This window comes from Embiotoca jacksoni, unplaced genomic scaffold (genome assembly GCF_022577435.1).
Source record: "Embiotoca jacksoni isolate LCO1_2020_lvr unplaced genomic scaffold, fEmbJac1.0.p SCAF_7, whole genome shotgun sequence".
Classification (NCBI taxonomy): domain Eukaryota; kingdom Metazoa; phylum Chordata; class Actinopteri; family Embiotocidae; genus Embiotoca; species Embiotoca jacksoni.
The window spans coordinates 3,954,560-3,972,574 of record NW_027185425.1 but is presented as its reverse complement, the minus strand read 5'-3'; the positions used below and the strand labels follow the sequence as shown (position 1 = coordinate 3,972,574).

General features: G+C 42.1%; 1 protein-coding gene across 1 annotated transcript in view; it reads right to left on the bottom strand.

The window, feature by feature from the left end:
• The window catches only part of ext1b (exostosin glycosyltransferase 1b), a 123,353-nt gene that overhangs the window by 14,735 nt on the left and 90,603 nt on the right, over nucleotides 1-18,015 (bottom strand). Inside the window, exons 4-7 of the mRNA XM_069176285.1 lie at nucleotides 17,428-17,547; nucleotides 11,499-11,631; nucleotides 7,586-7,704; nucleotides 3,023-3,118 (exon numbers count right to left, since the gene is read on the bottom strand). Coding sequence (XP_069032386.1) covers nucleotides 3,023-3,118; nucleotides 7,586-7,704; nucleotides 11,499-11,631; nucleotides 17,428-17,547 — 468 coding nt within the window. The remainder of the gene's footprint in view (nucleotides 1-3,022; nucleotides 3,119-7,585; nucleotides 7,705-11,498; nucleotides 11,632-17,427; nucleotides 17,548-18,015) is intronic.

The window sequence follows — 18,015 nt, the reverse complement described above, 5'->3', positions numbered from 1 at the left end:
TGCCACTCAGTCCTGAGTTTATGAGTTTCTAGTGAAGAAATTAAAAAAGAAACACTCACAAATATGTAATTTACGTCACTTTAAAAAAAAAAAAAAAAATGAAATGACTCAGAAGTTTCCTTAAACAGGTGAGTACTTCAGTTTTCGGCGAACGTTACTCCAAAAAGAGTAAATCGTGCATCTGCTGGGAACTATTTTTAGACATTCAGAGATGCTCTGCTGAGCATTTAAAGCAGCGGGACGGTATATTTGGGATTAACTACAGCGCCCCGTGCTCACTTTAATGAAGAGACATGTAACCCAAAGCATTAGTGTGGTTTACTGGCGTGTTTTTATGTCACCAGAAGAATAAACAGACAAAGCTCATTAGTAGGATCAACTTATCGAGATTTGTTGACGATTACAAAAAAAAATACACAGATATTAACAGACTTATCTTTTAACATGAGATCCAACAGTGCTGAAACAGGAGGTGGATGAAGCGCGATTATAATTTCAGTATTTTTCTACCTGGGTCTGTGGAGCAATGAGCCTCCGCGTCCCTTAAAAGGCCGGGGGGCTGTTGGTGAAAACTGCACAGCGTGCATCTTATCATTTATTCTTCAAGTTCTCAAACTTGTTGGCACAAACAATCTTCGTCTCATCAAGCAATGATCCACAGGCGCCCTTATGTAAACAAACAGATGCTATTTCAGCTGGACAGCAAGTTGTCCTTGAAGTACTGTTAGCATATATAGACAACCCAATTGTGTTACGTATCGTTTCAGACGACAGGCGATTCAGAAAGCTTTCAGAGATACTTGGCTTGAGTTTACGTATTTTTTTTGCTGGAGTCGAATTAATCTAAGAGCGGTATAACGAGTGAAAAGTTACAACAGTTGTTAAGAGTAATGTAAATTTTGTGGGTTTTTTTTTTATTTACATTCATCAATTTAGATTTCTTTTTTTTTTTTTTTTTTAAACTAAGTGTATCTTTTAAAACTGATTTTCTTGCCAGTCCCCCAAAATGTATGTTTTCTGCAGCATGTTACGATGTATAAACTACGAGAGAAAGTGAACAGAAAGTTTGTTCTTCACCAAAAAAAACAACAACTAGTGACCTCAATTTCATAAAAATTCTGGCAATGTTCTTGGCAACAGTAAACGCAAGAAAAAAAAATAGATGCAGTGATAAAGAGATGCAGAAAGAGGATGAGAGAAAGTGGAAAAAAAGGATAAAAAAAACAACCCAGTGGATCTGTGAGCGAGGAAGAGGATGAAAGAGAGAGGGGATGAGTAAGAAAATGGCAGGAAAGCGGCGAGAGGGATGAAAACCGTTCTCTCTCTTCCTCTGTGGGGTGGAGGAACACAGCTTGGCTCGCCACGGTAAACACAGAAAACGCCACAACCACAACAAACCACAGGCTGCCTGGCACGCACACGCACACGCACAGACACACACACACACACACACACACACACACACACACACACACACACACACACACACACACACACACACGAAACGTCAGCGCCCTAAGCCTGTTCTGCTCGCTTTTCACGGACACACAGAGTCCTCCCGCTGTGATTGACAGCTTGGGAGAAACCACTCAGAGCCACGGGGAGAGGTAAACCATAAACCCAGCCTACCGCCGGGTGACTGACGCTGATGTGAAAAAAAAAAAAAAAACACACTTCCTCTGATTGGCAGGTGAAGTTAAGTCCTTTCAAAGCGGCGGGAGGTGAGAGGACAGAGGCGGATGAGTCCGACGTGAGAAACAAAAAACCAAGCTCCGATCGGCGTTTAGATGCAAATGTCGCCCTGCGTGCGCATGTTTGACCTTTGACCTGGGTAAGTAGTGGTCACAGAGAGGTGAAGAGAAACAGAGACATGTCCTCAGAGGGCAGAGTCTTCAGCATAAAAGCCTAATAAGGCTGTCATAATAAATGCCACTGAGGCATGGTCTGAGTTTTGTCTCGCTGGAGGGTTAACTTACAACAAAAACCTTTTATGTCACTGACAGTCATGAAAACAGGAAAAAAAAATAATCTCTAAACTAATATGCTGGGAAACCTGACTCCCACTCGAAATTATTACTTTAATACACATTACACATTTAAAAAAAATAATAATAATAATAAGAGGGACATATTTAAACATGTACTTGCAGTAGTGTAGTTGAATTCTTTTTTTTACTGTCTGCACAAAACTATTTTGTGAGATTTTTAAATGAATCGGAACTTGCATTAGTCAGATGATTAAACAGGAATAATTTTTTCATCGTTTAATTTAATAAAAAGAATTTCCAGGAAAAAAGGCAAAAAACATATTTGATTACTGCTCAGACGAAAGAAAACATCTGAAGATTAAGATTGGAAATTTTGATGGGAATTTGTCACCATTTCTAATTCACCATTTTAACGCCATGGGTAATTAATGGATATAATGGAAAAGAGTAATCCAATCATCAATAGTTGCAGCCCTAAAAAGCAGATGTAAAGATTCATAATTATACAATGAGTTTCAAAAAGGTCACAGACATAAAGGAAAATCAATCCCTACACATAATAAATACTCTAAGTTCATTTATGGGTCATATTTACACTGTATATTACAGCTCAACTGTATCTCCGGCTCGATTGCGTCACTTTCTTCAGCAAATTAGATATTTGGGTACGATTAAAAGTAAAGAAACGGAAATAAATACTTTAAAGATAAATAAAATACTTCCATGCATATGCACTTACCCGTGATAACCACCTTATCCTTCCAATGCGCCGCGTGCATTAGCCTCTCAGCCATTTTTCCCAGTGTATATTATTCTCATTACTGAGCTTTAATTAAAAACCACACAGACTGTCCTTTAATGGAAACGGCGCCGCTCAAATCGAAACTCATTAACTCCCATAAACTCTCAGACTGACTCAAACGTGTCAAGATACAGTCGCGCTACCGTCGGAGAGACGAGCGGCGTAATTAGAGACGATAGCGATCACGCCTCGGAGGTAAACACGGAGGCAGAGCGTGCGCGTTCGGCCTCACCTTGTTCTCTCCCTCGATCACGATGACGGGCACCGAGGTGGCGGGCCAGCGGTGCTTCGCGGGGAGAGGTTTGTCGCAGTTCCACAAGACGACGATCTGAAAAGAGACATTGAACAAAGGTGGTTTTTAAAAAAAATTTTTTTTACTTATTTAATTCCCATCATTTTCTCCTCTCGCCAACACAACTTCCCACTGAACGGGTGACATTTACAAACCCTGTGGGCGGCAAATGCCGCCTTATTACAAGCTGATTGAGAGTTCAAGAGCCAGAAGGGCAACTGAAGAGATGAAATATTTCCATTTTCAGTACATAACCAATTTCATCTCATTATCGGGGGTTTCACTTCCGACTGAGATGAACAAGCCCGTACGACGACCCCCCCCCCCTTCCCCCCCCCCCCCCCCCACACACACACCCTCCCCCCAATCATGTTCCACCTCCAATCACACGATGTTTTACATTAAGAAGTCATGTTCAGCCACAGTCATGTCATGTTTTATGTGACTTGGAAAATGCTGTTGTGCGACCTGCGGGTCAGCTGATTCACTTAGATTCACTGCAACAGCGGAGGCTATTAATATTTGACGAGCAACACAGACACACAGACACACAGACACGGACGCATGACACGCTCCTATCCGACCTTACGCACACACATTGACAGAGTTGCATTCTTAAATCTCGGCCCGTTCTTCTCACACCTCTTAAATTTGATCTGAAATAATGTGATAACGCAAATCAACAGTTGACTAAACCTCTCTGACTCGACACGGCAGGCATGTCGAGCTTTGGATTGATCAGATGTTACACCAGACAGGGTTCATTTAGTCTGAATTTATGCGAGAGGTTGTCTTAATAATAAAAAAAAAAAAAAAAAAAAAATGAACAGACAGCGTGTAAAGAATGGTTTAGACGGCGTCTACTTGCTCTAAATTACGACTAATTAGCTATCACATGGACCCGATGTCCACCAAGGAGTACTTCATTAGTTTGAAGGGATACACCATTGACTGTTAACTATTGCAAAAAAATACAGTTGTAATGCCTAATTCGGACAGTAAAAATCAGTTCCTTCCATGTTTGCTGCATGTGTTGACCGTATAGAAAAGTGGACGTAGCTTCCGGGTCTGAAAAATGAAGCTTTAATTTACTGTCAGACTGGTGCAGATTTCTTTTGTCGTTTTTTTTTTTTGTCATTTGTACATTTTTATATCCCGATCTGTCCGGGCCGACGTTGACACGTATCATCAGTCCTGAGAGGATGTCGACTTTTTGCCTGGGACGTGGAGGTTGTAACCTTTCACAAGATCGTCTCTTTAAAACAAGTCAAATATTAAAAAAGTGGTCTTTGTGTAAACATTTTCAGGGATTAATATCCGGCTGGTGAAAGGTAAACTGATCGGGACACGCCAACATTCAGTCCTGTCGTGTTGTGTTGCCGCGCGTCAGCTAACATCTGCCCTGCTGAAACGTCCTTGAACTAAATCAGTAAATGAATCCCTCCCAGTTCCACCGTGCTGAGCTGTGGCTGACGCTGTGCTCGGGCGTGCCCGATGGAGGCAAACCGCAAGAACTTCCCTGCAGGGATCAATAAAGTTTCACATTATTCCGACATTAACTACGTTACACAAAGCGGCTCCCCTTCGGGGACTCTGCACCCTGACTGGACCTGCCGAATTATGCGCTGGGAGCTGTTTGGATGTCTGTGTTAAGGTGTTCCCATGTGACTTCGGCGGCAGCATCAGCAGCAGCAGCAGCTGGGTTTTAGTCTAAGGCTTCAAATGTGTCACCGGCGTTAAAAAAAAACAACAACAAAAACAAAAACAAGATGATGTGGAGCCGTCAGATGATTTTCGAAACGATCGCCATAAATCGGCGAACACGGATAGAAAAAAAAAAAAGACTGAACCGTTCACGGCGCTGAACGTGGGCGAGAAGATGTCTGTCATTGCGCGACGACAACAGGTATACAGCGTGCACAGATAACCGCACAGCTGAGAAAAGTGTTAATCCACCCTTACAGGCTTCTATTCCTGTTTGATTAGAAAGACAGATGGTGCCTGTCAGATCAGCAGCCCCCCCCGCCCCCACCCACACCCACACCTCCCCCTCTCCCCCCCCTCCATCAGGGTGGCGGTGGCATTGTGTACGTACAGTATTGCTGCACGTGTGTGTGCGCGCGCGCGCCTGGAGGAGGATGGGGAAGAAACTATTGTGCGTCTGCAGCTCGAGAGGAAGAAACGCTTCCCTCCAAAAACGTGCGTGCGCACGTTCACACACACGAGCTCACGCACGCAGCGGGAGGTCCTGCCGTGTCAGAACGCGCTTCAAGAGCTTCCCCGCGTCCAATTTAGCCTCCTCCACCCTCTCTTGTGTTCTTTCATTCTCTCCCCTTCCATTCATTTATTTATATCCCTTTCCTCATCCGCCGAGTAGCCCAGCAGCAGCAGCAGCAGCAGCAGCAGCAGCACCCCCCCCTCCTCCCGCCACCCGCCTCCCCCTCCCTCTGCGTCTCTCTCTCTCCTCTTTTCTGTATGCTGAGAAGGGAATATAAAAAAAACAACAACAAAAAAAAAAAAAAACCGGGCTGCGTACCTGGCTCTCCACTCTGCATGCATAGCCTGAAGAATGCAAACACAAAAGCAGCTCCACAAAAAAAGAAGAAGAAGGTGGAGTTTGCTCCTTCAACCTGCTGCTATGAGAGAGAGCGTGTCGCTGAAAAGGGCGTCGATAACAGCGTGTACGGTTGGGTTTCACTGCGCAGGGGAACGGTCTGAATATCAAACCTCACTGCTTTTTGGTGGGGGCTGACCGAAATGTGTTTACAGCAGAGCTTGTCAGAAAGTACTGACAGTTTGAATTGACTGCACTCACAGATCTGTAATCTACTCGATATATATATATATTTATATATATATTTTTATTTTTTTTTATCAGGCAGTTGTGAATATAAATGATAGATTTGACTTGTGCTTTTGCTTTTTCTGGACAGATTTTGACAGTAAGTTTGTCCAGTTCTCACCGACTTGTAGTCGTCCATGATGCCTCAAATTGACAGTTGAAAATCTTCACTAATTGCTTGTTTTGGAGCCCTTCAGCTGCTTCACCATATCGAGTGAATGGGTGATTTAGGGTGACACTTCTGCCCAGAATAAACTGTTGAGCTCAGTTTTTTTATTTATTTATTTTTTTTCAACTTAATTTAATCAAATGCTTCTTTTTGGTGAAAAATGAAAGCGACATTCCACCAATTTTAGACTTTATTGCCATGAGAAATGCTTTAAAGCCAGTGAAGCCATGGCTGGGCCCTCAGAGTCTTTGAGTCAAATTGACATAATGTGACAAATGACATAGGAATGTCTCCAAAAACACCCAAAGTTTGGACGCACTTGTATTCCTTTTCCATGTCATAAAAATACAAAAAACAGGATAAGGATACACAATATTGTAGCAGGGGAAAAAAACCTCCTTTGTCCCTGTTTTTCAAAAGCTGGCATTAATATTAACAATGTTTTACTTTTTAATTTTGGTTTCCAAGAACTGAATGTGTTCATTTGAGCCCATTTCGTATTCATTTCCGAATCTGTAGTTGTTGCAAGAAATTGTTTTTTATGTCAGGTTTGTTCAAAATATTTTTAGCTTCTGTTCTTTTTTTCAAAACAGAAACGTCCCTATATGAAAAAAAAAAAAAAAAAAAAGTCTTTAAATTGTGAAAGCGGTTTACTTAAGTCTGTTTCATTGACCTGTTAAATGTTACATTACAGACACGCTGTGATCACTGTGATGGAGCGCAGAAAAAAAATGGGCATCAATGAATAATATCAAATTTAGAATCATAATGTGTACATGAAAGAGCATATGCAATACTTTTAGAAACCAAAATACAGAATCTCAGCATAAACAAGCATGAACCGGGCTGCATGGCGCACGAACTACAGAATATCAGACCGCACTTACAAAGTATAGTTTAAAAGATGTCAAACAAAGAGATGCTGTTAAAATCCAGCACCTCGCCATCTTGAACCAACGCTTATTCATGCTACCACGCTCGCATGGAAAATATATCCCTCCTACACAAAACACAAACTCACTCGCTCATACACTGAGCTGGCCGCACAAACAAACAAAGACACACACACACACACACACACACACACACACACACACACACACACACACAGAGATACACACCTACGCACTCACCCACGCACACACAAGAACCAGCCGTTGGGGAGCACATTCCATTTCATTTCCTGCTTTGGTAAGGAGCAAGCAGAGAAATCAATAGATGCCATCTCCAGCTGTGCTGAAGGGGGTTTGGCTGCCATGGAGACAGATGTAGCAGCGCTACAAACTGCCGCTCTAATTCAATCCGCCAGAGTTAACACACAAACACGCGGGGACGGAGGATGAGCTCCGCTGTTGCTCTGGTTGGAAAATGCGATTGCAAAACAACCGTATGAGCCGCATGATGCGGCACAATTTGGAGCGTCACAAGGTGGAGATCAGTGGGGGACGGACGGACGGACGGACAGACAGACAGACAGACACACATCCCCTACCTGTGCACAGTACTGGGACTTGGCCACGGCGACCAGGAGCTTGAGTATGGGCTGGGACTGGGACACCAGAGGGGAGACGGCGTGGATGACCGCTGTGAACTTGGGGTGCGGTTTAATACCTGAAACACAACAGAGAGAAAACACTCATTAACAGATTCAGGAAAAAAAACAAAAAAAAAAACAACAAAGCCGGGCCGGAACACCGACTGTCAGCCGTCGATGTAATTTCAGGCTCCTTGAAGAGAATAAAGCTGAACGAGAACTGAAGGCTCTCATTTCCAAACACTTCATATCTATTTTCAGTGGAAGACGTTTCTTAAAATGAATCTGTCAGCGTTTCAAAAAATGTAGATGACTTAATTGTCAGGGATGTACGTTTTTTTTTTTAAACCGGTCTTAAAATATTCAACAATGTTAATGTGTTTTGAAAATGCCAAATCTCTTGATCACTAAATATTTCATTTTGAAAACTCCTCAGCTGCATCTGCAAGCCAATAAACAGACAACTAAGTGCTGATGTGACTTTAAATTCAGTCTGACTTGATGTTGCAATAGAGTAATCGAGGCTGAAAATGAGCAGGAAATAAGATATTGAGCAAGACGGATCACAGAGGACGTCTAACTTTTCCTAATTTAAATCTAATCTAACCCAAAGCAGCAAAGCATGGCGGGGAGGAGATAGCATTAGAGGAGTGTTCTTTCCACCGCTGAGCAACTTTTATGAAGAGGAATATACGCAGTCTTAAAACTTGGTAAACTATCCGTGTGTAATGAAAAAGTCGAGAGAGTCTGCAGAGTTTTTGAACACCTGTGATGTAAATTTTGTAACAAGCTCATAAACAGACTTTCATGAAACATTGAACCAAAGCTGGAGGAGAATTACTGGCATGCTGCTTGCTCTAAATTTTGGATGGGTTTTCCGCCCGTAGCACACGATGCTCGCTGGCTTTTTATCTTGTCCTGTATCGCGATGCTTAAAAGTTTGTGGCAACACAACAGACTGATTTAAGAATGACTCAGCTGTTTGAGGCTCACAATGACACAGCATATCTTAAGAAACAGTATATGGCCGGTAAACTACTTGGAAATGTGCGGTTGCTCGCTTGATCAACATCAGCACCTGTGTTACGTGCATTGATGTGACCATTGGTATGTACACGTTTGGGATTTCACCACGTGTCAAATTTAGTGTCAAACTTGGGAACTCGCCAACAGAGCAGCTTGAAATTCTTCAGAGATTCTGCGACAATGAAGCATTGAGCCGTGCGAGGTGTTTTCGGTGGCATTTATGTTTCAAGAGGGGCAGAACATCACCGTCCAACACCGAAGACGGCGCATCAGTTCAGGAGTGGGACCGGGTGGGGTTTTCTTTGACATTTGTGGGGTTAGTTGTATAAACTTCTTTTCTTTTATTCCGGCTTTTTTTTTTTTTTTTTTTTTTTTATCGTCTCTTTTCCCACTTACATTCATCCTTTAATTCCTTGGAGGGTTCCCGACGCCCGGGTTTCGGAGCTATTATTTTATTTCGAAAATGGTCCTTCCCTGTTTTAACGTGACCGTCGCCCCGTGCACAAAGCCCGGTCCATCGAGACTGTCGTCCCATTCTGGTTTGGCTAGTGCCTGCACAGAGCCCCGAAACTGAACCCCAGCCAACACCTTGGGGATGACAGCCGGGCGTCATCACCCATCAGTGGCGACATCGCTAATACTCTTTGGGCTAAATGGGAGGAAATCCCTGCAGCCCGGTCTCCCAAATCCTGTGGAAAGCTTTCCCAGAAGAGTGAAGGCTGTTAATAGCATTTTAATGACCCCAGTTTAAGAAGACATCCTAACATTACATGCGCATGTAATGCTCTGGTGTGTGTCAGTGTAGGTGTTTTAGCAATAGAAAACGCCAAAGCAGTTGACTGCAGCGATAAAGGTTTGATTTTATTCCCCTCAAATTTAACATGGTGTTGTTTTACGTTCTAATTTACAGTTATTATTTGAAGTAATGACTTATATTTACTGTTCCCCGCCATCTTTTATGGTGAAGTTTATTTGGTACACGGACAAGTGAAATGAAATCCAAGAGACATTATTCCAAAAAAAAATGTCAATTTTATAAAGAAGCTGAAAAATAGTGGGATTGTGAGTCTAATAAATGTACGCATACTTGACATCATTAAAATCTCACAACAATATGGCCACTTTTTAGATGCACCAATTGCAGTGCAGCTCTGCCACATGTACTAACTGAACAAAGCTTATAGAAGATCTGCAACGATTAGTTGATAATCAATTTGATAATTGACAGAAAATCAGTAACCAACTATTTTGACAATTGATTAATAATTTTGTCTTTTTATTTAAGAAATAATTGCTCTGATTCTCTGATTCCAGTTTCTGAAATATCAATATTTTCATGTTTCTTTAGACCTCCATGATAATAAACTGAATAGGTTTTGTTTGTGGACTGCTGGTTGGAACAGAACAGAATTGTTTTTTCAGCAGCATTTTGGGGAACACTTGTCAGCATTTTTCACCATTTTCTGTCATTTTAAAGACCAAACAGCTAATAAATGAATTGAGCAAATAAGTAACAGATAATGAAAATAATCAATAGTTGCAGCCAGGCTTGTAACGGGCAGTTTATTCATTAACTTAACTTCTCCTTTCATGTTTGTAAGGGAGGTCTCTGGAATCCCCCTTCAGTATAATATAAATTCACCTCAACACTGCTACAAACTCATACCTAAATAATAAATATGAATCCTGCTCTGAAACTGTCAATCAAAACTCTATCCTTATCTGTGGAAAGATAGATGTTGGATTGCATCAGATTTTACAGGTGAACCAAATAAAGTGGGCTTTTGTATTCTTCTCAAGTATGCATGTTATTATCATCTTTAAAAAAAAAAAAAAATTCAGTATCTTTCGGCTTCTTAATCAAAAGTCCATTTTGTCAAAGCAATAAAAACAAACTCTGCTCCCGCTGTGTGAGTCTGAGTGTTAATATGCATGACGAGAGTGTGTGTGTGTGTGTGTGTGTGTGTGTGTGTGTGTGTCTTGTTATTGGCTCCTTGAGAACAAGAAGGAATGTCACAAACTCTCTTTTTGGGGTTTTTCCTCATTTACCCATCAGCGACAGACCACCCTGTCTCCTAAAAACCCATCCGTGTTTAATTGCTTCCTCTTTGACAAACAAATAAACTTGCCGGTGTTGTAATCCATGCCTGTCACTGTGCCCATCCATTTTAATATCCACCCCCGGTGCTCCATCAACAGAATTTGTGCGTTTGTACCATCGCCGCCTGTGTGTGTGTGTGTGTGTGTGTGTGTGTGTGTGTGTGTGTGTGTGTGTGTGTGTGTGTGTGTGTGTGTGTGTGTGTGTGTGTGTGCGTGTGCGTGTGTGTGTGGATGGCAGCGCTGGATGATGATGGAGTGAAGAAGTGAGGGATGGAGCGGCTCCCGGGTCACAGATATGTGGCGGGGGGTAGCTCGGCGCTGCTGAACCGGAGCGGGAGGAATTGGCCTCACTGCAGCGGCGGCGGCAGCAGTAGCGATGCTGACTCAAAATCCAATGATAGACGGCTGGTGTGTCAGCAGCACTAATACAAACATCCGTCAAAGGCCCATTCCTCCACTCCACTTGCTGCTAGACACAGCTGTTGGAGTGGCGCAGTAGATCAAGGGCGCAGGCCATTTTTCTACTGTTCAGACAAGGTCCGAAACCACAGAAACCATCCTCTGCACAAAGACTGCGACAACGGCGGGGTGACCGGCGAAGAGGAGATCTTCAGAGAAACTTTTCCGACTAACTTTTCTGGATCAGTTCATTGCTACACAGGTGTGCAGAGGCGTGACTGCTTTTACATAACAGCACTTTGTACAGCCGGTGGTGTGCGTCCGTTTGTGTGTGTGTGTTACTGACCCAGCGTGGCGTAGAAGAAGGGGAACTCTCCGAGGTATCCGGAGTACTGCGGCAGAGAGAACAGTCCCCCAGGGTGACTGTTCCACATCAGGCTGCTCCTGGAGCCGTGCTCCAGCACACGGTCCTGGATGATCTGCACGCAGGAACAGAACCACACAAAAATGGATTAGACTGCAAAGTAAACTACCAACCATTTATCAATTTTTTTTTTTAAATTTTATTTCCTGTTACATTAACGTATGAGCTGAGAATGAGGGTTGTAGCCAGGTGGTAGGCAATGCAGGATGGTAATAGGACGTTTGGGGGAAACTGACAACATTATATGACTGTATGAAAGTCAAATTTGTCAAAACCTTCTGTTGTTAGTCCTTCAACTGTTTTGTTCTCTACTTTACTGCAATTGTACTATTTTTTTTTCGCTCTTTTGTCTTGTTTCAAGTTTTTTTCTCGAGTTTTTTCGTTACCTGAACTGAGATACTTCAGATAAAGTACTTTATAGATTGCAAAGACTGAGTCAAATTTGTGACTTCAGGCTTTATACTGTAACTAAACTTTACTAACTGAAGACCAGTCTTCAAGACAATACTAAAGTCATTTTTTTTTTCAACCAAAGTAACTTTTTGGCATCTGAACCACCACAAACGCTCGAACAACTCTGTTGTCTTTATTTGGCTGTCACAATTATTATTTCACATATAATCGCCTGATTGTGATTATTTTAGCTTACCCCAATAATTTTACACAATCATCACATAATTGTTTCCATTTATCTGTATAAAAACAGCTGGATGAAACTAACTATATTTCCATCGCTGTTTCCATGTTGTTTTCCATAATTTGAGGCTTGCCTGCTGCTCTTCTAATTCTTCTTTTTAACTCTTTTAATCATCTCGTAGCTCTCTCCTTCTGCTGTAGTTTGATGAGACATGAGTGAATAATTAGCAGCAGTAGTTTATCTTGAAGTGCTTATCTTCTCATACTCGACTATGAGCATCAATTGACATTAACGTCACTGATTTAGTTGCTAAACCAAAAACCTCCACACTGCTTTGGGCACAATTTGGTTTTAACCCAAATGAAAAAGGAGAGCAGAATAACTTGGAGATCATTAGTCGGATTTTAAATAAAAAGGTGGCATTTAAAGTAAAATTCACAAAAAAGACAATTAAATTGTTAATGTAATTATTTGTCAACAGCCCTACAAAAAAAAAAAAAAAATTTGTTTTAATTTAGACGTTTTATAGAACCTAGAGATTTCTAAAAACACCAAATAAATCCTTGAGATATTCATATGAAATGTGCACATGGACGTGTAGAAATATTGTTTGATGAAGAATTTACACATTAAAGAAAATTTGACTTTAAAGCTTTTCAATGACTTCAAATGAATTTACAGAAGTATGTGTTGCTTTGACAGCAACAGAGCAAGTATTGGATACACTGTCTGTTGCCAGGATCAAATTTGTGTCATTTTAATTACTCTGGATTCTTCAGGACACTTTGCTGTTTGTGAGGCTTCCTTCTCAACTCATAATAATAATTTTTAAAAAAAAGCACATTTAAAAGCAACACAAATTTACCTTCAAATAACATTTCACTCATAAAAAAACAAATATTTTTGTGGATAAAGAAACAAACTCTCAGGTTATGGTGGATAAAATAATAATGATTTGATCAATGAGCCTCGTAATCACACCGATAAAACATTTCCCGCTAAGAAATGAGTTTCCACACAGAAACGGCAAGAAGCAGACAGTCATAAATGTGAATGAATATCAACACAGCTAATATTGCAGCTCACCAAAAAAAAAAAACCTTTCATTTCAGAATGATGCTCAAGTATTATTTGAAACTCAGTGAGAGAATTAGAGCAGGAGGAAGACGGTTATAAAAGTGAGTCTGCGGGGGTTGGAAGAAAGTAAAACGCTAGCTGAGCTATCCAAATGTTTGCTTTGTATCACCTCAATAGCAGCTATTGATTGTGTCAAGAGTGAATCGCTGTTGCACAAAGCGGAGCTGAAAGACATCTATGTTATTGTGTAATATTTCCTCCGCAGACAAACCAAACTCTGGTCCTCTATTATTTTTTTTTTTTTAAACCGATCAAAGGCATTTGGGCCGGTCGGTCAGACAGATAGAAGCCGGTCGGAAGGGAAAAGAAAAAAAAAACAACAACAGTCGACACCGACAAAGTCATCAGCTGCGTCGGAGCACTAGTCAGTCAGGCCTGCCCCGGTCCTTTCTGCGCCCAAATAGAGCAGTCAGTCAAACGCTCAGACGTTGAGACTGGACGCTATTTTCCTCAACCGCGGCTCGCGAGTCGGCCTCTGCTGAGCTGGCAGGAGCAGGAAAAGAGATATAACTGCCGTGCCCTTGAGCCACGCTAAATTGCTTCAGTAAAACAGACAAAGGTTTGCGGCTGTGTTTTATGGCCGCTATTGAATCGGGAGCTGATGGCCGTTGGCTTGGCGACTCAAAGGACAGATGTGGAGTATGGAAGGAGCTAAAAAAAAAAAAAAAAAAAAAAAAGAGTCAGGTGGTTGATGGCTGAGCAGCTTATAGACATTCAAATTGTGGAAAAAAAAAAAAAAAAAAGCTGATAATATAGCTGTAGGGGGCTTACTGTAATAATATTGATAAAACACCATAAAAATGTATCACAGGGAGGCGGGGATGTGAAGAAGGAGAAAAGCGCTGTGAGTTTCTTTTACTTTTTCCCACTTTGTCCCTGAGGGCAGTCAATAACCATTTGCCTCAGAAAAACAGATTAACTTGAAATCCGTTAACTTCTCTATAAAAACACTGCCTGCCACCTTAAAACTCTCCCCCCCCCAAGCCCTTTACACCTTATGAGGGGCAATTTTGCTCGCTTGACTGCAGCTCCTCCCCCGTTGGTAGCCCTCAGTCGGGACATGATGGACGACTCAATCTCACCTCAGAACAGCCACAATCAACCAATTAGAGCATGATAGATAAATCCTGGTTCTGTGGGAGCACACTGTGAACTTGGCTTTAATAGGTGAGTTTAATAGGTATACCAGCAGCTCGGATCCGGTGATATTGACCTTGTGATTGGTCAAAACGTGGCCACTTCCTGACAGGAAACACAGCATGATAGGTTGAAGTCATGTTTCCGGCTAGCTTGCTATTTACACACACACACACACACACACACACACACACACACACAAACACAAACACAAACACGCACACACACACACACACACACACACTTTTGAGTGGTTGTGGAAGTCAATAAAAAACAAGTGCGTTTGTGAATGTGTGTGAGCAGATTCAATCTGTCAAGGTATCGGAGTGTGTGTGTGTGTGTGTGTGTGTCTGTGTGTGTGTGTTTGTATCATTACAGATCTGCAGTGCAGATGTGTGTGTAGGGCCCAACGGGATGAATAAACCATGTCACTCGTTATCTCGGGGGCTGCCACGGCAACGGCATTTACATATGTCACCCCTGCTCCTCTTCACCCTTTCTCCCACCACTCTCCCTCTCTCCTCGCTCTTTTTACAGGACAGTCAGTCAGGATTAAGCATTTAGCCTTTGCTGTATTCAATATAAGCGCATGCCATCCACACACACACACACTCTCACACACACACACACACACACACACACACACACACACACACACACACACACACACACAAACTCCGTACACACTCTCACAAACACACACTTAGTCACAGGCTTTCGCCGTGTCGCCTGGTACTTTAGTGTGGAGTGACAACGTGTCAGCGAGGTTATGCCTGGGTGGTGCCATGTGTATCTGGGCTGACACGTTTTGACATATGGAGATGTGTTTCTGACTCTCTGTGTGTGTCTGTGTGTCTGTGTGTCTGTGTGTGTGTCTGTGTGTCTGTGTGTGTGTGTGTGTGTGTGTGTGTGTGTGTGTGTGTGTGTGTGTGTGTGTGTGTGTGATAGCTCACAGTGAGACAGGCTGAGATAACAAACAGACCAGAGATGTAGAGCTAGCTGAAATCAGACTCTAGATATTGAAGCCAGGACAGATTACATGCGGTGTGTGTGTGTGTGTGTGTGTGTGTGTGTGTGTGTGTGTGTGTGTGTGTGTGTGTGTGTGTGTGTGTGTAAAAGTCAAATTCAGATGTAAGATTTGGGAGGTTACACTGTTGGTGAGATTGTAGCATTGAGGGGAATCTTGCTCTGGAGCTTTAGCAGCACAGTAAGAGAGGAAATGAAATGCGTGATGGGGTACTTGAATGAGGGCGGAGGCAGGAGGAGGAAGACATTTGTAACCACAGCATGAGGCCAGCAGTACGCCCAGGTGTTATCCTTGCATCTATAAACAACTTGTTTAAACTGAATAATGAGGGATGGGGATTGGATGGATAAATTGTCTTTCCGGTCACAAATTCCCTAAACTCGGTTATTGTTAACAATGTTGATGTGCATAAAAATATGACGTCAGAGGAAGGAGCTTCGAAACCCGTTTTGTGCAGGAGCAGCAGCTGTGGTCGGCACGGATCGGATGGACTACAAGTATTAATCCATCCTTTAAAACTTCTTTTAACATCAAAATTGTACCAGAATTAAGACTACAACTGTACATGCAACTATCTTTATTCTTAAACCTTGTCACGCTTGGTTTGCCCGTGTTTTTCTCCTCCTCCTCCTTTGGTCTCCAGATCCCACATTACCATTAAGATTTACATGTCTGATTACTGGGACAGAGGTCGTTCATTTATGATTGAAAGTGCCTATCAGATTGCTGGAAAAACTCTGCATTTGTGACATCAGAATTTGCGGGTGGTGGAGGGTTCACAGAACAATTTTTGTCTCCTTTGGAAACTAATAATCATGTCCACTCTATGCAGTGACTCCAGGGTTGCAGAGGTGAAGACGCTTGCAGGATTTCTGCTACATACTTCCTCAATGTCTCCTCTTTAATTCCTCACAACTACTTCTGTCATCTTTTCTAAGTTCCTACAAGTGCACTGTTATTCCCATTTCAAATGTTATTGCATTTTTCTTCTCTCGATGTGTGAGGCCATTTGGAACAACTATAAACACTGCTGATTTATGGTTGGATGACATGTTGCATAAACTAGTTTGTGTCTGGCACACCCCATCCTTTAGCTATATTTTGGCTTCTAAAATATCTGTTTTGTACACACAGAGCAAAGTGATGTGAAATGTCCTACAACGGACTGTTTGTGAACTTTCTATGGACCTGAAAGACCAAAAAACTTCATAAATTGTCATGAAAACTCCCTGAAAATCACACATAACTGTTAGAATCCGTTGAAACCCAACAACAAAAGAAAACAGTTGCCAGTGGTCACAGCCTCTGTTCTCTTCGAAGGACAACACTACAGACTTTTACAACCATCCTTCGGGCCCGCTGGGTTGACTTATACTCATAAAAAATTGAATTGAGGCAGAATAACACTTTACGTTTATAGGTTTGGATCATCCCAGCAAAAGTTCACACACTCTTCTATCTCTGAAGTGCCCAAGAGAAAGGTACCACCACTGCATTGTGTGCCACAATAAATACTACAACAAAACTTACTACTACTGCAGGTTTTCCTTGTGATTCCAACAAACTGTGGAAGTCACAACTTAAATGCATCACACTGCTCCTCCTACACGGAGTGAAACAAACAGAAGCTCGTGAGAAACTCTCCACGAACATGTTCTGCAATTTCCCCTCTGCTGTCTAAACGGCACGGACCAACCTGCTATTTTGTTTTTAGCTTCATGTCAATAAAAGGTCTGATGATAAAGCGGAGATTGCAAAGAGTCAGATGTTACACTGCAGCGCTCTTGAGAGAACGACTGATGATGGAGGGAGGAGAGAAGAAGGCAGTGAGGCCGAAAGGACGGCTGGTTTTTGTGTGTAGAGTGTATAACTGTGCATACATGTGCGTGTGCATGTGTGTCTCGACTCCTCACCTCCAGTGTGGTGAGCACTATCTTTTCGACAGAGGAGAAGTAGGCCTCCCAGAGGAACTGAGTCTGCTGTCTGAGGGACAGGATCTTATCCTGGTGGATGGAACGCACCGTGGTCGGAATCTGCAAACGACAAACAGCAGTCAGTCGGTGCTGCAGATCTGAGAACTATTATGTGGTGACAGGAAAATTAAAAAAAAAAAATCAGTCCCAGAGATGCACTCAGGACATTTTCATTAACAGATAAAGCACATTAGATTACGTTACATTATTGAACTTCTCAAACAAATACATGTATTTACCAAAGCGCAAAGCGTTAAAGAGTAAATCTTTGAGTCTGACCAAAGTGAATGGTGCGTTCATGAGCAACTGGGAAATGGGAAAATACATCTGAACGCCTGTCAAATATGGCAGCTACTGTGGGGGAAGTTAAGAAATGCACTTGCGCAAATAATGTGAAATAGCCAGACTTGGTTAGCCTAGCCTACATAGTTTTCCAGCCATGTTAAGTGTTAAAAAATGAGAGTATATAAAAATGTGTAGAAATGTTTTCCACGAATAACATTGATCATCCCTGTGTTGGTTTATTTG